The sequence below is a fragment of the Melopsittacus undulatus genome, chromosome 5, assembly GCF_012275295.1.
Source record: "Melopsittacus undulatus isolate bMelUnd1 chromosome 5, bMelUnd1.mat.Z, whole genome shotgun sequence".
In the NCBI taxonomy this organism is placed as follows: domain Eukaryota; kingdom Metazoa; phylum Chordata; class Aves; order Psittaciformes; family Psittaculidae; genus Melopsittacus; species Melopsittacus undulatus.
This window is the reverse complement of record NC_047531.1, coordinates 82,618,616-82,643,984: the sequence shown is the minus strand read 5'-3', so window position 1 is coordinate 82,643,984 and position 25,369 is coordinate 82,618,616. Positions and strand designations below refer to the sequence as shown.

Sequence of the window (25,369 nt, the reverse complement as noted above, 5' to 3'; positions counted from 1 at the left end):
TCACTGCACTTTGCTTCATTAAGATCTAAATTTAGATATTTTCATAAAGTTGATGTACTGTTTATTCTTCCTACTACAAACCCTCAGACTTTGGAAAGAAAAGCTTCAATTTCCAAGAATGCAAGTTTCCATTAGACACAAGAGCCAAAACTGTCAACCTCGACCTGTGGGAAAAAGAATTAACTATGATTTCACTACTTGGTTTCTGCCATTAGGCATAATTTATCCTATATCCACCCCATGTACAGCTGAACATTATAAGGGGCCTGACTCTGTACCAGTGAGAGTCATGAACCCTAAAAAGGAATACCATAAAAAGGTAATTAAGTTTGTCAAAAGCACCAAGGGCCGTGAGATTCTGGCTTGGGTCCTCCGAGCTCTTACTCACACGCTTCGCTTTCTGCGTGCAAACTGCCTCAGCCAGATTCGAGATAAGATAAAGTTACAAAGGCACAGCTCTGGGATTAGCCGAGGAAGCGAGGAGCGTGCCCTGCTGCAGCCAGGGCTTGGCTTTGCTTGCCCGGACAGAGCCAGCTCCGCATAGGACAGGCTCAAACCCACTGCATCAGCACCTCACTCCTCTGCCTCATGTGCCGGCCCCAGCCCCGGCCTCATCGTCCCACTGCCGCAGGTCGGGCGCACGGAAAAGGAGCTCAGCCCCAGCCCCGCGGGGTAACCCTCCCCGACGCCCCCCGCTCCGCTCCGCCCCGCTCCGCCCCTCCCGGCCTGCCCTGCCCCACCGCGCTGCGGTAAGCGGGGGGCTGGTGACTGGGAGGGGGCCGGTGACTGGGAGGGGGCCGGTTGAGCTCCGTGGGCCCGATTGAGCTCCTTGCCGGGGCAGGGGCACGCAGCGAAGCGGAGGGGGTTCAGGCAGCCCCTGTCCTGCCCTCCCGTCCTGCGGTGGGGCGGGCCAGCCGGGGGGAGCCGCGCTTGCCGTAGGTTTGTTCTGTCACCCGTCTGGGAACTGAGTTTGGGGATAAAGGGGAGGGTTTTCCCACCTTATCCCGGAAAAGGACGGAGAGCTGCGAAGGGAAAGTGCGATCGCCTGTTCCGTGGAGCCCGTTCCCTGCCTCCCGCACTGCCTGCTCAGCTCCTGCTTGTGATGCTTTCGTGGGACGGGACGGGAGCTTTCAGCAGGGCTGCGCTGCGAGGCCGTAGCCATCAGAAATGAGTCTTCACGATCTCCACAGACTTAGCCTTGGTTCAAACCAGGGAAGGTCCTGAAGGATGCGAGTAACTTAGAGTTCTGTGTTGAGATACTCACCTGGGCGCTGCTGTCTCCTGGAGAAACCACCCGAGAAACTGACCTGTTGTACGTCGTGTTACTTTATGCCACGTTTGTAAGACTGTTCTGCAGCCTCCCTTCCTGCAAGGAGTGTCAAGAGAGCATATTTTGTTTCTGCTACGAGCAATTGCCAATTACTCATATAAAAACGATCTGAAAGAGGGAGTGCACTGTAGAATAAGTAGTCATGCAGTGACATTGGATGTTGTGGCTATTGGTAGCGGGCATCTCATCAGGGTAGTGCACAAACCTAACCAGGTTCTCTCTTCTTGCAGGGTAGAGTGAGCCCTGCGGAGACACGCTAGAGGGACCACCCCCCATTTCACATCTAGCTGAGTGGACTATGGTGGCAGGAAGATGCTGGCTCGGAAGAGTATCATCCCTGAAGAGTATGTGTTGGCACGGATCGCTGCCGAGAACCTGCGCAAGCCGCGCATCCGAGACCGGCCACGCAAAGCCCGCTTCATTGCCAAGAATGGGGCATGCAACCTGGCACACAAGAACATCCGCGAGCAGGGGAGGTTCCTGCAAGACATTTTCACCACCTTGGTGGACCTGAAGTGGCGTCACACACTGGTCATCTTCACAATGTCCTTCCTGTGCAGCTGGCTGCTCTTTGCCATGATGTGGTGGCTGGTGGCTTTTGCCCATGGTGACATGGACCCAAGCACAGAAAGCGCTACGAACAGCACAAAGTGGACACCGTGTGTGACGTGTGTGAGGTAATATATGGTCAGTGGGATGAAGAAAGGGGGTGGAACAGAGCTGCCTGCTGTCCTAATGATGCTAAAATGCAGCTTTTGGTTTACGTGAACCATTGTGTTTGGTTGAGACAGTTGAAAAGTGCAGTGTTTTCCTCTAGATACATAAATTCAGCAAGCCTTCTGGGCTTGGAAAATACTGTACTGTAGGTTTCTTTGATTCCTTACAGGATCTGAAAGAAAGGGAGACCTGCTGCTTTTCATGTGTCTCCACACTCTGTGGGTAACATACCTTGCCTGTCGAGATAAGAGCCTGCTACAAGAGTGGGTATGTGTTGTATGTATTGTAACCTTGTCTACGGCAGCGGGAGCATCCCCAGCGTGGTGCAAACCACTTGCCATGCCATTGAAAGGTGGGCACCCCAGGAGCAGTGCCTGAGAAGCAGGATATCAGCCATGGGTGTCAGGCAGGACTAGCAAGAAAAGCATGGCTTAAGGCAGAACTAGTCTTTCAAGATGACTCTCATGAGACAGATAAATATGGGGTGCTCCAAAATACCTTGATGAAGCCACAGGCCAGTAGCTTGATAGAGGAACAGTTTCCACAGTGTGCATGATGTGACAAACAGTGAAAGCTTAAGGGAGTAGTAGACTGACTGTCACCTGTTAAGGTGTTTTATTCCCCTTCCCCAAAGCCATGGCAGTTTTCAAGGCACTGATAAACTGACACATCCACACACAGAAGAGAGTGTAACTGGGAGGTGGGGTAAGCAGTAAGATGGCTTTGTCATCTCATCAGTGAAATCTCTTTGTCATCTATCAGTAAAATCTCTTTTTATAGCACTAAGTTTTCAGTAGAACAATCCTGATTTAGTACTACCAGACTGCTCCAGATCAGCTGCCTTTACACATTAAAGTGCTGTGAGGGACTGGGGGGTCCACAGGGTCTGCTGAGATACCAGAGTATCCACTTTGCTTTTCTCTTTCCTCCTGCACATAGTTTTAAGGCACCTCTCCAAGTTTGAAGGGATATCATATCTGGCTCATGAGGGAGCGGAGGTTTCATTCTTCTTTGATTTTGACATTTTTTGCTAAACTGGGATTTTCCAAGCCAAAGGAAGTGTGGATTTTTCCAAGCTAACTTTCATTAGGTTGGGATGGAGGGGGTGCTGTCTGATTTCTTTTCCAATTACTAGCCACAATAGAATGAGACCTCACCATCCAGCTTGCGCCCACTGGGGTGTTACCCCTGGCATTTCTGGGATTTGTGGAAGTCAGCAACCTGCATTAGCAAGTAGCTACACCCCACCAGCTCTTCAGGGTAAGGCAGGAGGATATCCCTCTGCTTGCTTGGTGACTCCCTCAGCTTGGACTCCCCACAGCACTCCTGGGCCACCCTGCAGAGCCTGAGCTGGTTGCCTGGGCTTTGTGCCACTGGGAAAAGGGGGACCATGGCTACAGATCTGAGATGTGCACTCTCCCCATGGCAGCCCTATGCTGGGAGATGGGGAAAAGCAGAGCAGATGAGTCTGTGTAACTTGCTGGTTTAGCCCATGATGAAAGAATACACATCACTCCCTCATGCAAATACTTGGGGTGGTTCAGGTAACATCTGCTCAAGTACCCATGCCCAAGCCATGGAAAATCTTTTCCCTTCATAATGAAATACTTTACCTTGTTAAATCTGGCTACTGCTTTAGACAAAGCAATAGAACAGCAACATGATTGTTAACATTTTGAAGAATGGTGAGTTGCTGGATGTAAACTATATTTCATATTGCAATGATATGTATGCCAAAATAGAGGCAAATATTTTTTAACATACTTTCCTGAGATTTAAGCCCATGGATATTTCAGGAGAGCTTTTTTGGGTAGGTGCCACTATGGACTTACAGGAAACCTGCTTTTGGACATTTTAACCAGTCCCCAGACCATGCACAGCACTTTAATTTTTCACAGAACTGGAGAAATGCCCAAGTCTCACAGCTCTTTGCCACACAGAGCAAGCATCCTACAAAGAGGAAACCTTTTACACAGGTCAAAAGGGAAAGACCCGGCTATAGCATGATTTGGAGTTTCTGGCTTCCTCTTCACATGGTGAAAATGCTTGTATGAACTTGCTGCTTCCATTGCTGCCACTGTAAAAAGATGGATTCTCTCTTTTAAATTTTTGAAGAAGCAGTATTGTTAGGGAAATCAGAGTATTTACTCCACAAAGCTTTAAGTTGAATTAAGCTGAATTAAGTTTAAACCAGAAGCTCCATTCTCCATGTAACTAAACATTCATAAACATAAGAAGTCCTTCCATAGATTCTGTTCATTAACTCCTTCATTCCTGATTTCTTCAGTGTGAAATGCAAAGTAAATGAAACCAAATGTATAGTTTGGATCCATGTTCCTGAGGGAGACATATTTTCCACAGGTAAAACTGTGCTGAGCATGGCAATGCTTCAAATGTTGGTGTATAGCACTGTATAAAAAGGAGGACTATGGCACTAGTTCATATGAGACCCAATGTGGTGCACGTCTCCTGAATAAACACCAAGGTACTGGTTTTAGACACAAGAGACTTTTGTGAAGGACTTATCTGATTATAAAAGGAAACTAAAGGCCCTGGTATATACAGCAGATAGGCCATTGTGAACTACTATAAATAATGTATTGTGGAAAACTTGTGGACAGCATCCTCTGATGTCCAGCACTATAGTGTGTTAGGGACATTTAAGTTAAACCACACTTCTACAACCCACTTCTGTACTGAAATCTTCCAGCTAGTCTTGCCACGGCAGTGAGCTAAACCCAAACCCTGGGTCACAGCATCGTCCTCCTGCCGGGATGTGCAGAAGGGACCATGGAAACCACTCTTGTCAGCCAGATCTTAAGGGCTCAGTCGCAAGGCAAGCAAGGGTTTGGGAAGTGTCATAAACCTGGTAGTGTCCCATTTTCCTGCAGGAAACCCTGCTAATGGGGGTTGTGATCAGGTAGTATGAGTGAAATGCTGCAGTTTTCCCTGTTTCCTTTCCCTGCACAGGCTGGTGGAAGAATTCCACTGTGCTGGTCATATTGGACATATTGCATATGGCTCACTATTGCCAAAACCACCACTCTCCACCAAGAGCTTCATGGGCTGGAAAGGAGGAAAGTTCAGGTGTTACAGCACTGTTGACTAACACAGTGGTCACCATGTGTTCCTGAGCAGAGGATCTAGAGATTCTTCTCAAGATCACTAATTTGCAGATTGTGTTTTAGGAGCTCAGGCTCCGAGATCTTCCTTGTCACCATCAGACTCTGCATCAATCATACAAAACTAGAATCACCGTGCATGCAATGCTCTTTCTGGTGTTAACAGAAGGCATAAATGTACCAGGACTCTACAAAGAGATCCTTAAGTTTGTTTCTAGAAAATATATGTAATAGCTCCTTGGTTTGTGTTCAATATCCTTAGCATTAACTTTGTCTTCTTCTCCAGGTCTTTCACCTCCGCTTTCCTTTTCTCCATTGAAGTTCAGGTGACCATTGGTTTTGGGGGCAGAATGATGACAGAGGAATGTCCCTTGGCCATCACAGTCTTGATCCTGCAGAACATTGTGGGTCTGATCATCAATGCTGTCATGCTGGGCTGCATATTCATGAAAACTGCCCAAGCTCACAGGCGGGCTGAGACCTTGATTTTCAGCCGGCAGGCAGTCATTGCAGTTCGGAATGGCAAACTTTGCTTCATGTTTCGAGTGGGAGACCTGAGGAAAAGCATGATCATTAGTGCCTCAGTGAGAATCCAGGTCGTGAGGAAGACTACGACCCCTGAGGGAGAAGTCATACCCATTCACCAAGTAGATATCCCTGTGGATAACCCCATTGAAAGCAATAATATATTCCTCGTGGCTCCCTTAATCATTTGTCATGTTATAGACAAGCGGAGTCCTCTTTACGATATCTCTGCTGCTGACCTGGCACTCCAGGACCTGGAGCTCATCGTGATACTTGAGGGAGTTGTAGAAACAACCGGCATCACAACGCAGGCGAGAACCTCCTACATAGCAGAGGAGATTCTGTGGGGTCACCGCTTTGTGCCCATTGTCACTGAAGAGGAAGGGGTGTACTCAGTCGACTACTCCAAGTTTGGCAACACTGTCAAAGTGGCAGCACCACGCTGCAGCGCTCGGGAGCTTGATGAGAAGCCATCCATTCTCATCCAGACACTGCAGAAGAGTGAGCTCTCCCACCAGAACTCCCTGAGGAAACGCAACTCCATGAGGAGGAACAACTCCATTCGGAGAAGCAACTCCATGAGGAGAACCAATAGCTCCCTCATCGTGCCCAAAGTGCAGTTTATCACACCCGAGGGGAGCCAGAGTGCCTCCGAAACGTGATACACAGCTCTGTGAGAGGGTGGTGGGCTTTGGAAGGAGGAGGCACCTTTGGTGTTTGGGTTGAATTTCCTTTTACTTCAGAAAATGAGGCCACAGTGCAGAAAAGAACTGTGCAAGAGATATTTATTCTGTTACTTACTGAAAGCACCACCTAATGGCGTTAGGAAACACGTTAGCACTTAGTGTATGAATTAATAAAAAATGGCACGTACACTAAAGAAAACACTGTTCACACATGTAATATAATGTGTATTTATACTTGGTTTCATGGCATGCTATATTTTTTAATCGCATTCTTTCTGTCAAGGGTCTTTTTCTTATCTTCTTCTGCTGTCACAGAATATGCTTTCTTTTCCTGTGTGAGTGGGTTACCCACCTGCAGGTAGAAGTGAGTGCTTTTTCAGAACAGCTGCATACAACAGCTCCCACGGATTTTATGTGGGTTACTTGGATATTGATCTTTTAAGGGTGAATTCCTTGCTGTCTTGAAAGGAGTAGCTAAATTCCTCCATGATTTCACTGGAGAAGAGGCAATATCTTATATTCAGTTTTCCAGCACTTTTTCTTTCCATTGGTTTATTGCAAAGGCATTTTGAGAGCAAATTCAGGTCAGCTGAAGTGACCTGACCATCCCACAGGAAAACGGGTGCCACTCCAAGCAGTGGAACAGCATGGCCTCTTGTAGGGCATTGCTCTTCTCAGGGTGAGGTGCTCCAGTGCAGGACAGCACACTTCTGTAATGTAGCTCTGGCCCAACCTGAGGAACTCAAGTTCTCCAGCTGCCAGCCGAGCATCCATTGCACTGAAATTATGCAAGCTGGAAAAAGCACACACCTCTTGAACATGCTCTTCATATCAGTGGAATACCAAATCCTGCCCTGTTTTCTCTTGCAGATTCATACACTGCAGACAAGTGTACTTCCTTCGCTTACAGTATTTTCTGTAGGACTAAGTCTGCTTCAGCACGTTACTTTTGGCCAGTGAGAATCCATGAATGAGAATGAGAGGGAACCATGACAATCATTTTCAAAACTATCTGAATAATTTTCAGGGACACTTGGGTGCTACAGCTGAATTACTGGTTTTCAGCAGCATTTCACCTGTGATTTTATATGATATGACATCGGGAATTGGTAGTAAGCAGCTTTTCTCTTCAAATTACAATGGGCATTTGTTATCTAGAGACTTCACAGAAAATACCATTAAAAGGTTTTTTGCAATAAGGAAATATAATTATGGACAAATTCCTGTTCAAATTGCTTACAAAAGTTGTCCTATTATGTCTGAGGCTCAGGAGAAGTACTATCCTTGCACTGAATCTCCCATCCATTCAACCACTTAAATACTCTTGTAATTTTAAATGTTTACTTCTTCTTATCAGGTAAAATAGTCAAAGCAATGCTGAATTCTCATTCTCTTTGGAAGTCAGTTCATCAGCACCTGTATGGATGGTTTGCAGGCTTTGTGCAGTGTTGGGTGGTAGCACAGAGGGGCGATGCTCTGTAGCATAGGCTACTTACATTTAGAGCAGGTGCTTTCCAGAACATAAATACTGACAAAATACTTCATCTGAAGCAGTAGCAGAAGCTGAAGTTTCTTCTAAAAGCATTCATTCCTTGGCCTGCCCATTACTGTTCTGGGAGGATGGATGGTGAGCATCTGGAGATACTAATGTGTCCATTGTGTGTTCAAACAATGCACATCTGTAGCCTCCAAGAAAAGTCAGAGCAAAGCATACACAGTTTGTCTCTGGCCTCTGTTCCCAGGGTTGAGAGTTTCTTTGAGGCTGTTTGATCTATGGTTACGTCAGATGCTGTACAAAAGCACATTTTCTACAAAATAAAAGAATTACAATAATGATTTCTTCCCTCTTGATTTTTCCCTGTGTCTTCCCTCTGTATTCTCCATTCATTCTTCTATATTCTTAATCCTTCTTGTATCCCAGCCTTTCCTACAGTCCTTTGGAGGAATAATTTTGTCTTACCTCAATACTCTCTCAGGACTTCAGCTGACAACCATTTTCTCCTTAAGCACACTTCTTCTTCCAATTCTTATTTTGCCTTCATCTGTCTCTCTGCTTTACACCTAATGTACTCTCTTTCCTGCAAGACTATTACAGGGATATTGGTATCTTGAGGTAACACACCTCAGTCTTATGCAAGGATGCCAAACAGTTATACAAAGCCGACCCTTGTGTCATAAACATCTTGTTCATACATACTGTGCATGTTCCTTGCAGACAACCCCTTAGTGCAAAGCCCCTTTCTTAAGCAAGCCCTCTTGCAGACTTGGAAGAGGCTGGTGGCAGAAGCAGTCAGGATAAACTGCCTGGCCAGCCATGGAGGGTGGAGGGGAGATTTTGGGACTGGGGGCCTCATGCCAACTGAAGGACAGGTTTCAGGCCCAGTTTTGCAGTACCAGTACCAGTACCATGCAGTACCATGCCTGCTGAAAGGACATGAGCTAGCAGCACCATTGTTCAATATGTTTAATTACTTTATACTCCCTGGTAACGTTATCAGGTGAAAGGGGCTTTATTATAAATCTAAGTTTTCTGTGTTTAAAGTACATTGCAGATTTCAGAATGATGGTTGATATTTCTACCAAATGCTGCTGACAGCTCATGCAAGCATTAACTTTCTGTCTCTCTCATTGATGTTAGAAAATTAGAAGTAATAATGGAGAAGCATTATCTGACTTCCATCCCTCCACACTTACTTGTGTCCTTACTATTCCCATCTGCCTGTAACATGATATAACTGGAACTGTGTTATTCAACATCACTTATTCTGTGTATTTAATATACTTTTCCTCTTTGAACAGCCTACCAGGCAGTTGTCACTGTTTCCCCAAGGGTATGAAAGTGATTATGAATTCCTTCCAGGATAGGAGTGTTATCTGGTTCTGTATTTTTTCTTTCTATCTTCCTTTCTTAACTTAAAGAACTTCTCTATTTTAAACAGGAAAATAGCATTGAGACCCTTTGTCCTTTCTTTAGACACCCAGAAGATTCAGTTACCAACAGTGGGGACACAGAGACCAAACACAGGCAGTGCTTACAGGGGATATAAATCCTAATGCTCCAGGGTCAAAGCCAACATCTGAGTAATAGGATTTGGAGGAAACTTTCCCTCTTGGCAGGTTGTTCTGCAGCTGTCACCTTCAGAATTACTAGTGCTCTCATTTGAAACACCTGGTCTGAGGCAGGACAGAGGCAGGGGCCCTGATCAGCACAGATAGATCAGGTCTCTGCTTGCAGACTGACAGATTGCAAACACAAGTGCTCTTCCCTTCCTCCAGCCCAGAATGATGCCATGAAACCCTGCAGTGAAGCCAGCCACTGGAGACCCTCCCAGTTGCAGCCAAGTCTTGCTAGGATGTGCAGCATCAATGAGTCATTGAGTGCTGCCCAGAGCCCAAAAGTTCTTGTTCCAGGGAGGAGCTCTCAGTGCTCATGGCACTGAGGACAGCACTGCTGAACCAGACAGGGGTCAATGTGGGGTTTGGTGATGCCTGCTGGAGTGAGTAACTTGGTTGAGCAGGGCTGTTGGAGTAGTTTGCACCGCAGGCAAGGCAGCAGTTACCCTTCAAGCCAAGGCTGGATGAGTGCTAACTGCCAGTGCACACAGCTCCATCCCACTCTGTGTACCAAACCCCATTAAAGCTTGCTGCAAGCCACACTTTGAGCCTTTCCATAACACTTAGCGTCATTGTGGCCTTGTAAAACAATCCCCCTCCTGAGTATTGCTTCATGTGTACATGTTGCACCACAGCAGTTTGCCCATCCAGATACAGCTCCCTGGTTCCATCCACAGAAGGGTTAACCCAAGATTTCTGTGATACTCAAGACATCATACAGTAAGACAGGCAGAAGTATATTCAGACTTAGTTAAAACCTCATGTATGCAATGGGCCTTTACCCTAACACCATGTCTTACTGTAGTCCGCTGGGTTGTTTCAGAGGCATAGGGCTCAACTTACCTCACAGCCATCTTGAATATATTTCACAAAATCATGTATCTTTATATTGCAAAAAGCTCTGTCTTTTTCCATCTGGAAGATGGCATGCACACACCATTCTGGCTGACTGAAAAAAGCACAGCTAATTCTGCATATCTTTTCTTTCTTCACAAACTAGATATCATGGATGCTTTGTGAAACCAGTTTCCAAGCTCTCCAGTGATTATTATTAGCGAACGTTTGTTGCTGCAAGCTGAAAATGTGGTTAGTCCAAGACCAGAAAAGAACTTTAACTGGAGGAAAAAAAACCCATTAGATATTATATGATGAAAGGACCAAAGCTTTCATTATTTTTGACAAACTGTGTTCTCAGCAGAGCCTGGTGTTTTCAAAACACTGGTGAGGGTTTGGAAGGCACTATCAAACAATAAATCATGTCTTGTTGGACTCTGATTCTGTGCTGCTATTAGCAACAGGAGTTTGTAGCCACAGCATCCTGGCATCCTGCAAGTGTGCGTCAGCCTGGCCTCTGGATGCTTGGTCCTGGGGGTTTGCAGTGGTGCCTGCTCCAGAAGCTGTGGTCACCAGACTCTAAGTGGAGTGATGCTGGATTGGGGTTAGAGGCAGAAAGAACCTTGGTGTTTGTGCCCTGAGCTGGTGACTTGTCCCCAAGAGCAGAGTCAGAAGCACTGTGGCTCCCCACATACTTTGAATAGCATTGTTTGTAGGAAGGTATCGAATGGATGGCAATGAAATACAGCATCTCCAAGTCCAGGTTGTTTGCATAGTCACATGAGAGTTAACTTTTCCTCCCCCAGATGCTTATATTAAGATATATTTTCCATGTATGCAAGTTTACATCACATCTAGACTAATCTAACTTGATAGGCAAGAATTTCTAATACCCCTAGTGTATTAATAATGCTTCTGGCCCAATCTTTCTGAATTGTTTCTACTTCCCCTGAAGAATTCTTTGACCTTGAAAAAAGAAATAAAAGATTTCTCATGTGATAACTGGACAGTAAAGATAAAATATGTTCCCACATTCCCTTATTGGACAGCGTAGAGAGATTTAGCCTGCAGAGATGAGATCAGTGCTGTCCAAGAGAAACAGCCGCTGGGACTGAGGCACTCACAGTCAGGACACATCACCAAGTGGCTTGGATTTAAAGAAAGGTTTAAAATTACTAAGTATTTAAATAAGTATTGAGTAGGTTTCTGGTGAGGACTCAGATTACTGATGAGTTATCAATTAACAGTGAAAGGAATATGCTAGACATCCATCAAGACGTGCTACAGTGTAAAAGAGATAAAAAACATGCATTCAAGGAAAACGTTCTCCATATTTTAGTTGTTGCTACCAATAATTCTAACATTTTGACATTTAGGTTGTAAAAAAATTGAATAGACAAACAAAAATGTGATGGATTCTCTATATGCCTTTTAATAAAGTTTTAATGCATTTTTTTTTCCACTCTAAAATAGAGTTGTTCCACCTGAAGACATTACTTCTACCCACAAACATGCTGTAGATTTCTGGAGGATATATGTTAGTATCAACACACTTTTCTGGGCTCAGTGCAGGAGTAACTGTGCATGGTATGATGGTATATGTTGCTCAGGAGGTCAGACGGGATAATCTAGTGATCCCTCCTGCACTTCACATTTATGAATAGGGAGGGTTGGAGATATTTCATCATGAGAAAAGCTTTCTCTGATTCAAAAGTCTTGAATTAAGTTCCCACTGAGGAAACAAATACATAAATAAACATGGGGGGGGAGGACGGAAGGGAGAGAGAGGAGGAAAAAACCCATCAGGCATCACCGAATTGATTTATTTCAACAAATGGATTTCAATGCTAATTATGGATCCATCAAGCAGTACTGACAAATGCTCCTGGGGATAATCTGTAAAAATGAGGGTATCTTATCATTACAGGAGTTTACTTTGCTTCCTACTGTTGTTAAATTTTGGCTTAGTAGTAAGGATAAGAAAGCCAATTTCTGTGTGGGCCAAAGTGAAATTGTATTTCTCAGTGTTATGATCTGAGATCTACTGCAAAGATCATTAAATTGAGGAATGGCAACTGGAGCGACTGCAAAGGGCTGTCGCGGTTTGGGGTTCAGTGTCTTCCTCACCCAGGGAACATCACTGCTCTCCTCAGGCACTGCTTTTGTAACCACAATTAATTGCATCCTTCCATGGCCTCATTATCCTTCAGGGTGTATTTTTTGATGTTAGGTCTTTGATTCAGGGTGATCCGGTTGCTCTGTTAAAAAGGGGTTGCTTCTGCTGACTGTCACGGTTTTCAGATTCATTCAAGGCCAGCACATAAAGCAAAACTGAAGGGTTGCAACACTGAAACTGCTGAATTTGAGCAAGAGCAAGTGCTAATTGTTAGCCCCTTGGGTGGTCAGCTTTGCATCTCACAGCATTTCAAAACTATATCAAATACTAAAAGATGTTTTATGCTCAGACTTAGCTAGTGTTTAACATTGTGTTATAAACAGACACTGTTCCTGGCCAATAAGATTGTTTGTGATTTTTTCCATATACAATATCTCACCATATTCTTTCAATCTTTTGTGTTAAATTATGAGAGTAATAAGATTTTTGAACTGAAGCTCTCCTTAGAGTCAGCCCCTGTGTATTGTCTACACATCAGCATGAAAAGTGGAATACAAGTCTTGAAATATTTCATTTAACCTGATTTTAAAGTATGAGTATCCTTCAGTCTATACTGGTATTAAGTATGCCATTATCAGTGATGGGTTTTTTTACTTCAGGAACAGATTACTACAAACATTGTAGTTAAAGATAAAAAGAACCAGGCAATAAGCAAAGAGTAAGTTTACGTTTTGACTGCTTGAATACAACAAAATTGCTTATGATACTGCATCATGTTTCTGTGAAGGTCTGTAGTAAACTGTCAACTGAGGCCAAATTTTTCAATGTCATTTTTCAGGGATGAATTAAAAAAGGCCTTCCACAATCCTATTTATTATGGTATATCCTGAGGAATGATTCCAAGAAAACATATAGTTAGGCATGACTACATTTACTAAGGTCCAGCTCAATACTACACTTCAACTTGTGCTTGATTTTGAAGGACAGCTATCTCATCCCTAAGCACAAAAAGCTACGTGCAGTATTAAAACCATGTTTATTTTTTGCTTGAATAACATTTCCCCAGTTTCACTGAGGCCAGAGAGTCCCTGCAAAAGCATTAATGTGCAGTAGGAGGTTGCCATCCTTCCCTTAGGCTTACGGGTATGAGACCATTGACCCAGCTGCATGTTGAGTATCTATAACCTCTCTGTCTGTAGGCCATGGTTAACTCAAGATAATGCTCAAGTTCTTTGTTCAGCCACAGCCTACGTTAGGAACACCAGGATGATCAAAACCTATATGTATCACCCATAAGGCATTCACAGAATTAAACCAGGAGTAGTAAGTTGACCACATAAGGCCAAAAGCAGATGGTACCAGTGGAGATATGACTTACTTATGTCCCTTCTGTCAATGAAGGCTCCAAGCAAAATGGGTTGTCTTCTGCTTTGTTTTTTTCTTTCCTTACTTCAGTCCTAACAGATGTTTCACCTCTGTTTAACTCAACTTGGAAACAGTGCAACCCAAATCATACACAAGCCCCTGAAACATTTAATCACAACAGTTTAAAGCCTCTCATGCTTTTAAGTAATGGAAAATCCTGCGTTTAAAATGCAAAGGGCTGTGCTGTACATTGCTTTCAGGGGGAGATGGAGAAGGTCCAAGGCTTGTACTTCAGTCACATCAATTACTTGAGTAAGGGCATGAAAGCAGAGAAATGAGAAGTTAAGATGACTAAAATAAAGATTTCCTGACCATGCACTGAATGGTGAAGGGTCAAAAGCAAAGGTGCCAACTTCAAGACAAGTGGCAGAAACTTTACTGATGGAGATGTTTAAAGTGAGACTGTACACAGACATGTATAAACATAATAATTTAGCATGGAAACATGTAGACTAAGTCAATTGTATCTCTCATTTCAAATGCCAACATCTGAGCACTCAGTCACAGAGAGGCTGCTAGCAATGACCACAAAATAGAAAGATCATCTTAAATAGGTAGCCCCACCTTGCACGGTGCTTGCAATTCATTGCAAATCACGCACATAGCAACTAGTGATAACTATGTCTTTCCAATATAATACATCTGTGTATATTAATACATTGTTTTCTATGCCACAGAACTATTAATTCATTAGAATTAATCATAAAACTATTAATTCATAAATTCCTTAAATTCTCCTTGAGTATATTATCAAATCAAAGCAAAAAGGCTTGTTTAACTTCGTATTTATAAAAATACATATATATATAAATATATATAAGGAGGTAAATGTTTTCACCACTAGATTTGTTGATGGGGATTCTTCAGGTTATTGTTACTTTGGTTTTCCAGATGAAAGTTCCATTTAAAGCTTAGTCTCTGGATTTGCACATAATTTATATGTATGTCATGAATCCTCCTATTTCAGAGACCCCTTCATGTGATTTGGAGAGAAAAAGACCATCACTGTGATGGATTTCTCTCACATCCAGGGTCTCGATTGACTCCATTGACCTTTGAGCAAAGCTACCAGCTCCATCTGTTCTGGCAGACATTAAGGAAGGTCCAACACAGAAGCAGATGCGTTTTTGGGGGGACAACAGGCTGCAAAGGGGGAATTGTCATCCTTATTAGGGCAAGCTAGGACTGATTAATGTGACATGATGTAAGAAGAGAAGCACTGGTTTTGAGACTGATTTTTGTTTGTAACTCTTCGTAATGTGTTGGTTTAGTTTTCTGTCAAGTGTCTCAGAGTTTCACATGACCACTTTCCTCTTGGAAGTTTTCAACTTGACTTATATATTCATGCAGTGATGGAAAAAGGCTTGTGCATGCCAGTATGCCACCAAGACAGAAAATGGGGCAGAATAGCTACAAAGTGAAACTTCATTTTCTCCCCCATTAAAATTTCCAGGCATTTCATATGGGTACAGCAGAAATGTCATTTGGAGTACACAGGGGAAATAAACTGTAATGGAACAATGTGTGCATGTACAAGTGTGCGTGTTCAAACACATAAACTATATGCAAATAAATGCAAAGATATTACTCTTTGGTCCTGAGCTTTTTTGTGATAAAGGAAGGTCTGTTTAAGCAGGAACAGATTTCAGACCTCTGCTTGAAAAACTTGCACATAGTAATTGGGATTATCAAATCACCAAGAGGCTGTGGCAATTCAGCTCAGTAAAACTGTCATACACATGTGTGCCCAACAGCATCAGTCATGGCACGCACACAGAAGAGGGCACAGATGTACCTTCCAAGGGGTGGAATATTTCTTAGCTCCACCAGCCCTCACAGCCACAGATGCTGCTGAATGGGGAGCTGCACACACCACCATGCAGGACATGTGCTTTGAGTCATGAAGCATGGTAGCGACCACACAGCTACGTGCTTCCCTGTTCACATCAGAGAGGGAGCTTCCAGCTGGGTCGCATGCCGTGGCCAGGCAGACTTCACAGCAACAGCGAGGATCAGCCCCGGATCTTCTTGCTCTCAAAAGCACATGTGCCTAATGTCCCCCCAGGGAAAGGCTTGCTCAGAGCTGCCAGAGCACAGTTCAAAGGGCTGTGAAAGGCAAACCAGATTCCTGATTCCCTTCCATGGCTTTTGCCTTTCCTCTTGCTAAGCAATTGATTATAACATGTAAGGGTCTTATGCACAATCTGAGCTGGAATAGTCCCTTTGTGCCCTCTGAGTGAGCACAACATGTATTCTCTGTAATGAATAGTGGATAGTGAACACTGAAACAGTTTCTACGGTGTCAGTTGTACCACTATGGTGAACCAGGTCAACAAAGGGCTGCTGAGCAAAAGAAAGAGATAAAACAAGAACAGTAAGACAAGCTATCTTCAGGACACACAGAGTACTGCAGAGGGCAAGGAGGAACCCAGGGGTATCAGACACCAGATTACTGCAGCAGACTTGAAGGAACACGTCATCCAAGGGAGCAGAACCTTGGGATCCAGGGAATCAACCTAATGTGGGAATGCACTGAAGAAGTTAAGGGATGTCTGGTTTTTAGGGAAAGCAGAAGTGAATGTCAGCTGTTTTAACAGTTTTTAAAACATTTCTTACTAAATGTGCTATTCTTTTTGGTAAAGTAAGTGCGATTTTGGTTTATTCCAGACTAAAGACTTCTGAGAGGGAGATCTCTAAGTACTGAATCCCATTTGCTGGGCTTGGTAGGACATGGTAAGACATAGGCACCTAATAAAGTGTGAACTGTAAAGTATCATCTACTAATATGAACAAATGTGAACATAATTAACAGTGAGGATTCTGTTACCCATCAAGATAGACGGAAACACCTGAGCACCTCTGAAATCCTAAACAATTCATCAATCTCTATACCCTTGCTTTATGTCCCCTTCAAATTAGGAGGATTCAAGGAAGCTTCTAAAGTTAAAGACATGCTTAAGAGTTCAGAGTCCAGACAGGAAGAGTGAAAAGTGGCAGGATCTCCAGAGCATAAATCTGTCTAACATAGGAGTTTTCCCAATCCCAAAGCAGCCCTTCCTGGGCAGTGTGGGTGTGTGCCTTTCAGCCCCAGGGAGTTATTTAACCCTAAACTTGCGTTCAAACACAGCTATCTTTGTTTAGACATTTTAATGTGACCTCTGATGGGAAAGAAGATGGTAGTAAGGCTTTCCAAACAGCAGCAGTGTGCTTTTGTGTCATAGGTTTCTGGTAAGGAAAGATTATGGAGCAACATGACCTCAATTAATATGAAAGAAATACTTCCATATTCAAATATGTGACCAAAATTTAGTTTTGCCTATTTTATACCTTCAGTATAGGTTTATGAACTAGAGGTTATATGTTTATGAACCTTCAGTTCAGTACTGGTTTTGAAAGAATTACCTCCTTTTCCACAGAGACAGAACTTCAGACACTGCAGGACAGACTGGTGCTGTTTGAAATGCCAGATATTTAAACTGTGCAATGAAAATAAATCTAGGAACACTGTTTGGATCACCTGTGTGCATTTAGTAGATCTGTCCTTTCCATGGTTCTGCAAAGTGCTCTCCAAATGAACTGACTGGAAACAGCTCATATCAGAAACCAGAATCAGGTAGGAAGTAGAGGTTCAGTTTAGCAATGTTGTGAACATAACTCCTAACACAATGGGGTCTTCTGCATTAAGGTTTTCCAGATGCAATTCCAGTATATTTTACAAGCATTATTCACACTGATCATGCAGTGTTTCCAGAAGGTACATAGAACAAATATGTGTTTTCATCTTATAAACAAAGCAGAGTTTGTTTCTGGTTTAACAACATAAGCACACCATAGTTGCAGCAGGCACAAATCATGACTGACACCTTATGCCATGGGTGCTGCCCTGCTTTGCACTCACGTCTGTTGGTTCAGATCCCTAAGCTCCCTGTGGGAGATGTATGAAAGCAGACATGGACCGTGGCCCAGTGCTGAACCAGGATTTCCTGAGCTCACCATGCTACCTGCCACCAAAGTGTAGCCCTAACCCTAACCCTAACCCCAGCCCAGCCCAGCTCAGTCGTGTTCAGAAGAGCACAGGGAGGACAGAGTCCACTGTCGTAAGCCAGTTTATCCTTAAGCACAAGAGCCTTACAATTACATCATTAAATGTGCTGCTTACTTGTAGTCAGGGAAAGAAAAATCACTTCTCTCATCTGGGCCTAGTAATCACTTGAGAAACAAAATGTCAAGCAAGAGGCATCTCCAGGGTACTGAGCATTCCCAGAGGAAGCAAGAGACACATTTCTTCTCAGGAGATTTTCCCACCGGCAGAAAGCAAGGATGTCATGCGGTTTACATAACAAAAACTTGAACAGATCCCAGCAGCAATTGAGGGTTTTGAGGGTCTGATTGTTTTGTTTTGGGTTTTTTATCTAGTTCATAAACCTGAAATTGAACATCTACAAGCAGTATATTATCTTCCTGGTGATACAACTTTCACGTTGCCATTTAAAACAGAAGAGACAGGATTGTGATGTAAAATCTCATCAGTATCAACACTAGACTGCAGTGCACACATTCTTTCTAACATGCATTGTTACATTTATGAAAGGAATTGGAAAACATGGTAAGGGTGTAATAACTTAATTCAGAGGAACAGGTTTACTGCTGAATTCCCTTCAGACTACATCCCAGAACATGGGAAAAGGAGGCTCTGTCTAGTCCTTCATGCATCAGCAAAACTTGGATCTGCCACAAAAATGGTGAAAAGCCTTCACACCCAAAGTATATGCCCTATTTTGATATGATTTTTTACAGAGTGCTAAATCTCAACATGCTAAACAGAAGGGTCATTTTTTGTTTCTCTGTATAATAAATTGAAGTCCTGGGAAATTACCTTCCTTTCCTCAGTCTAGTCCTAAGATTTGGTTACCCCCACATTCACATGCATATCCCCTCTTTGCCTATCCTCAGCCCTGTCCTCTCCTGTTTCTTGTCCTCATGTGAGCAGCTCAGGGTCAGCATGGAGCTCCTGGTCTGGAGCCACAGCCTGGCTCAGTTCACCCTTCTTCTGGAGGCCACATGCCCGTGGTGCCACATGGTGACCCAGCACTGGCAGTCTTCTCTGGTGAAGAGCTTGGAAAAAAAACCACAGATATATATAATATAATACAATATAATACAATATAATATAATATAATATAATATAATATAATATAATATAATATAAAAAATACTACTGAAGCCATAGGTTGTGAGAAGACAGGGGAGGTAAGGTTTGAACTCTGTACCTTATCTCCTTCACTGTTCAGGTTTCCAAGCTCAGGAGGTTTTGGGTTTATTTGTCTCTGGAACAGGAACGTCTGAACACTCCCGGAATGCTATTCATAAATATCTGTGGCCTGAATTTTGGCTGAAAATGGTAGACTTGATTTTAACCTAAAGACTTCACCCTTATTTCAATGCCATGGTAAGACACTAGTGTGAAACTTGTCATAAGGTTTTTTTCTATCTGAAATCAAGGAATTGCAGAAGACAGAAATACTTTACATTTGTCTTTCTTTTAATGGCATATTTCACTGGATTCATGCCAAATCTTCCTGGAAATATGTTTATCACACCAAAGGAAACAGCCAAACTCTTTCTGACAGACTGTAAGATAGGATGAAATAATAGCCATGGGAATCAATTCTTATTAGTGATCAAGCATGGAGGCTGTTCATCAGACTGGCTTTATCAGAAATCAATCCATAGGAATCTTCAGACATTCATTCCTTTCCACACATTACAAAGCTTTGGAAGAGTGGAAAATTAACATAAACATTCTTTACTCTGTGTGTATATATATCTACATAAACACATGCATGTATGCAGCTAAAGGAGCAATTTCAGCAGTGAAGATTAACAGATATGCTACATTAGTCTTGTATGCTGATCTTCTAAAAACTGCAATGGATTTTTTCTTAAAGCATTTAAAAGATGGGTCTTGACCTCTGCTGCATCTCTGCCTGGATAGAAGAAGATGCAGAACAGATGAAGACTCATATAAGAAATAGAAGTTATTCTCTCTGAAAGAGCAGTATTAAGAAAGAAGCCACTAAGACTATGTCATCCTTCAGTGATAAGGAACTGTTAGATCATGCTTCATTCAGAAGAGAAAGCATATTGCAGCATACTTCTTGTTGCACTCATCAGTAAGAAGGGCCAATCATTTATCAGGTACTTTTGTAATCCATTCTCTGAATTTCCCAGCAGATGTATTCTTCCATAATTTAGCAACGTCATACATCAGTGGTCATTTACTGAAAGATACAGGATAGCATTCAATGAAACTCACTTGCCTTCCTCATGATTTTGTCCATTTTGGCTGAAGCAGACAGAGATAGTCAGGGGCAAATAGAGATATTCAATAAACACACCCATCATATTGTTTGATGGAAAGAAAAGGGTGGATGGATGAACAAGCTTCCCCAACTACTGAGGGTAGCTGGGAGCATTGCATTCTTCACTATGGCCCATCACCTTGGGGAGTTCATTTCCACATAAATCCAACTTTAACCAGACAGGGTAAAACTGTTCTCACTGTTATTAAAGGAGGCATCTGGCCAGCTCAAAAGGACTGAATCTCTGTTCCTCTGGGGCATAGGGAAATGGTCATTACAAGGCAATATTTATTTATAAACACACTTGGCCCTGTCAGTTGGGCTTGAATATATAGAGAAATGGAGCTTATTAGTAAGATAAAGCTTTCCCATGACCTATAGAGGACACTGCATAGGGACCACAGATGTTCCATATTAGAAAAGCTGGAAATTTTATGTCAATGACCATGAAAAGCTCAGCTTGAAAATCAGTAAGTAAATAAATAAATAAGGAGGTCACCAGCAAAGACAAGGTTAAGGACACTGGAAAATGGATCTTCCAGGGTATCTGACCTTTACTTATTTAATTAAGTGGAACAGATCCTGGCCTCAACTGCTTGTGTCTCTATTGAGTGGTTCTGATGAAGTTAACAGAATTATTTAGGATGTGTACCAGTGCAGAACTGGGCAGGTGGAAGTCTCTGTGGTGGCTGGTCTGTCATGCAGGTGAACACACACACAGGTTTTCTGTGGCAATGGAATTTACACAGGTAGTACCAGGAAAAGGTCAAGGAAGAGCTTCTGAAGTACATTCCACTTTCTGATGCAGGTATGTGGAAAACAGAGAAACTCTTGAGGGCTCAGCTTCAGCTGCATAATTTCAACCATGGAGCTCCTAAACACAGATTTTGTAGCCTATTTTAAGATAGAAAGCCAGAAAAAGCTACACAAAACCATCAGAAGACCTGATCAATCTTTGTTATTATTAGTTCCTCAGATTGTGCAAGTCTAAGCCCATGGATCTGCTTACACCAGCTCTGAACCTCATCCTGACCTAAAGCAAACAGTATCACATCCTGGCTGGCCTGAAGCCTCGAATCAAAGGTTTTGTGTATCCATGCAGACTGTGCTCATGAAAGTCAGTGAGCACAGGCTGATGTTGTTTGCACAGCTGCAGCCTCACTGTACACCTGTGGTCTGGCTCACAGCCTCCGTCTGCATCTCAGCTGCTTCCTCCTCCAGCATAACATGGAGCAATCAGACCAGCATTTCCTCACCTAGCTGTACACCTAAGGGACTTCTCTATCATACATGGGCAGTCTGGACCAGGGGCAGTCTTGGTCCTCTCATCTGCCAGAGGATGCTGGCTGGTTACCTTCCCATACAGCCTTCTGAGAGACATCCAGCATGTCTCTGAAGTATGTCTCTGCTTTTTCCTCTCATGTTCAGCTGTTCCAGGACATTCACTGTTGTATCAGGAACTAGAAAAAAAATCCCTGTTTTTCACTATCTAGGACTGACAGAAGCCTCATTAATCACCACGAGTGAGGCCACAGAACACTTGGGGTGCTGAAACATCTTCCTTACCAGTTTTGCAATGAAAACGCTACAGCTATCTCATGGCTGAGCACAGCACATGTGTGTGAGACTGAAGTTCTTCTAAACTTGTATGGTGTTGAAGGAGCTTTCTGGCTGTTCATGACTTCAGAAGGCCAGGCAAGCATTCACACAAGTAAAACAGTATGATTGTACCTCTCCTCTCAGTTTGCCTAACTTTCTACTTTTCCCTAAGCATCTGGTCTCTCAGATATCCCCACCTTTTATCTCACTGTAGTCCAGAGCTACCCAGTTTTCTGGTATTGTTTCCCATGGTATGATAGATATAAAACATCAGTCTGATTACTGCAGCTCAGCTGGGTTTAATGCAAGAACTACCAAAGAATTCTTTCTTTTTCTGTGAGCTTGGTATAGTTTACATGGAGAAAAAAAATCCCACAGTGCTGTTTTGTAGACATTTTCATTCCATTTGTTCTATTTCAACTTTTCTAGGGTTTTTTAGAGTAGTTAAGAAGAAACAAAACACTTGAAGCACATATAACCCTTTGTTTCATGAGAATTGAAGCAACTCCCACTACTTTTCAATGCCTATGGTGAAATTTTCATCAGAAGAGTAATAGTATCTGCTATATGGACTTTGTTGGGCATGGTATGTCCATTTCAGTTTTTGATCCATTGAATCTTCATGCAAGAAGCCTTTTTTTGGGGGGGGCTTCATGCAAGGGGTCTTTTGCAACTGAAAGTAAAGCAGTATCCATAATCATCTATTATTGCCAATAAAAATAGATGAAAGAAATCAAATTGTCAGTACTTCTATAGCACATCACCCATGAGGATTACCAAATGTATTGCAAACAGGAACCACAGACATTATTATAGACAAGTGATGCTTTCATCAGTTCCTCAACTCCTTTGCTACCCTTCCTCTTATCAAGCCTACTTGGAAATCTTCACTGGTCAACAAAACAAAACACTCACAATGTTTGGCCCTCTCCAGATCCTACAGTACAAGGCAAATGTACAGAATCACTGAAGGGTTGAGGTTGAAAGTCACCTCTGGAGATCACCTAGTCTAAACCCTTTGTTTCAAAGCGGGGTGAACTACTGCAGCTTGCCCGGGACCTGTTTTCAGTTCACCTCACTGCCATACTTTATCAGTTTGTCTATGAGGATGTTATGGGAAGACAATGTCAAATGCTTTCTTGAAGTCAGGATTAACAGTATCCACCGAGCTCTTGTGGTAGCAATGCATCAGCCCCTATGGATTGATACATATCCAGTTAAAGTATTTCTCCTTAGGGAAGGAAAATACTGACATTTACTCATCACTTTTCATTGGATTTTGACTAATTTCTCTGGTTTACTTCTAGAAACATTGGTCCTGAACTTGGCATCTCACATTTTGCAGATTTTTAAGTCCACCCATGATCCCACTAATGGAGTCAGAAGTTTGAGACTTCGCTTCTTCCACACTGCAGTCCTCACTCTCTGCTTCATCCCTCGAGGTATTCTAGTTTCTAAAGAAGGGGATCTCCTGAAGAACAGGAGATTCAACCGTTATAATGTTGTTATTTGTGCTTTTGCTTATAATGAGAGCCCAGAGCCTGTCTGCTTGTGTGCACTACTTATTCTCACCATGCTTGAAACAACCAGAAATGTTTCTAATACTGGTGCTCCTTGTTTTGACACTAATCTCTCCAGTTCTCACAAAGGCTATTCTATGTGGAATTAGAAGCACTGATTCATCCCAATTAGTCTGTGCTCAGAGCCATTCCTCATCTTCCCATGCAAGATTCTGAGTAACCCACAAAGGGAAAAACACTACCACAATGCAACCTTTCTTTCCAAATCCTCTGCTGTCCCTGGATACCACGAGAGCCCCTTTTAGCCACAGTAGGACACAGATATTTATTTTGATTTATGCTTTCCTATGTGCTCCCCATCAGCTACAAGAGCTGATCTCCAGGCAGACACATCATCTCTGCGTATCTCTGCTCCCCAACCAGACAGTGACCTACTTCAGAAGTCAAACTGAGATCAAATGTTACTCTCTGGTTCATGGGTAAAAAAACTTTGACTCACAGAGGAACTAGAGGAAAACGATGTTCATCCTGCACACTGCTGTGTTCACAGTGAGTACGGTTGGTTCCTTTCCCACACATCTTTGCTGTTTGTTTGTTTTTCGATTAAGCTAACATGCATTTCAACAGCTGCATCCTTGAGAGTTTTAGAACATCTCAAGGAGCAGGCTAACCCATTAACAAAGAGTAGGACTGGGAGAAACAAAACAGTTGTAACCTGCAGATGCTGAAGCTTGTTTTATTCCTAGTGGCTCCCTGTACTCAAGGAAGTGGTGAGGTAAATACGTGTGGGAAGATTTTACAAAGCATGCAAATGACAACACAATGTGTGCTGAGCTGGTTAAAAATGTTACTTCTGGGAGAAAACGGAGAAGGAGAAGACAGAGGGGATGGAGAAGGTGAAGGCAAAGGCAAAGGCAAGGGAAAAGGAAAAGGAATTAAAGGAACAGAGAAGGAAAAAAGTGATAAAAGGTCTCAGCCAATGGCCCTTGTTTCCACAAATGAAAGCTGGAGCCATTGACCATAAATGAGCTACTCATATAGTTGGATCTAGATCCCAGAGTCCATATGCATGAACTGGTAGATCATGGTCGGACTGAGGTTTCTTAAACCAAGTTACAGAAATAACACAGCAATAAAGCCTCCCTATGTTTAAGTGTGTTTAGATTTGAACTCTATAATCTGAGCTTCTTGCCATATGTCTCCTTCCCCTTCTGCTGCACCACTAAAGCTTCAAGTTTTTTGTTTTGCTGTGTACAATATCTATGAATAAAAAAGATTCTCTGGTTTCCGAAGCCACTGGCTGAAGTGATCAAACCATGAATTTGTGTTTGTTCAATGTCATCAAAGCATCTAAGCTAAATAAATTGAGAATTAAGCAACTTCCTAGGACCTGCCTAAGCTGGATCAACCCAAATCTGTGTTATTTTTTAGGGTTACTCATAATCCTGGTACTGGAGGCCTGAAGTCACTTGGTAATAGGTGCTCAGTCTGATTGGAACAGAAATAAAAGGAGTGATTTCTCACGTGTGTTGCCCTAGAAATAGCCACCACCACATGAAAGGCTCTGCTTTGTTATGAAACATTGCACTAGCACGATCATTTGATCATAGCTTGTTTAAAGAACAGCAGAGACAGGGAGAACGTAAAACAAAACACAGTTTTACATGTATTCACGATGGAGGCACAGTTATTTCCAAGCAACAAAAAGATAACGTTGCTAAGTGCAGTTTCAAAGTTGACTTGTCCTGTTAAACACATCCCAGTTAAAAACAAGAAAAAAGAAAGAAAAAATGAAAGAAATCAAGCTTGCTTTAAAAAAGCAACGATAATCACAAGCTAATGTTCCAAAAGCAACTTATGTGCCAACTTTAATTATATCATAATACACATGCTAATAGGAAATGCTAGAGGAGTCTCTCTGGAAATGGGCTCTGCAGTATGCATGACCGATGGAGGTGAGAGAGGAGGCTCTCTGAGGCTCTCCTGGCCAGTCCTGAGGAACCAGCTCTTGCATGTCCT

The 25,369-nt window shown here is 42.9% G+C and overlaps 1 protein-coding gene across 3 annotated transcripts; it reads left to right on the top strand.

Annotated features, from left to right (window-relative positions):
- Positions 1-846: 846 nt before the first annotated feature.
- Positions 847-8,186, top strand: KCNJ8 (potassium inwardly rectifying channel subfamily J member 8). Of its 3 annotated transcripts, none has more exons than XM_031048174.2 (3): positions 847-939; positions 1,561-2,007; positions 5,456-8,186. In XM_031048174.2, exons 2-3 carry the CDS (start codon positions 1,643-1,645, stop codon positions 6,354-6,356), a joined length of 1,266 nt encoding a protein of 421 aa, XP_030904034.1. In that variant the 5' UTR covers positions 847-939; positions 1,561-1,642; the 3' UTR covers positions 6,357-8,186. The 3 variants fall into 3 exon arrangements, with proteins under 3 accessions (XP_030904034.1, XP_005148218.1, XP_033919149.1); XM_005148161.3 differs by lacking the exon at positions 847-939 and adding an exon at positions 950-1,312; XM_034063258.1 differs by lacking the exon at positions 847-939 and having other exon boundaries at positions 950-2,007.
- The last annotated feature ends 17,183 nt before the right edge of the window (positions 8,187-25,369 follow it).

Coding starts and splice junctions, on each gene's coding strand:
- KCNJ8 (XM_031048174.2), top strand. CDS start 1,643: ATGCTGGCTCGGAAGAGTATCATCCCTGAAGAGTATGTGTTGGCACGG. Junction 2,008..5,455: donor CCGTGTGTGACGTGTGTGAG/GTAATATATGGT, acceptor CTTCTTCTCCAG/GTCTTTCACCTCCGCTTTCC.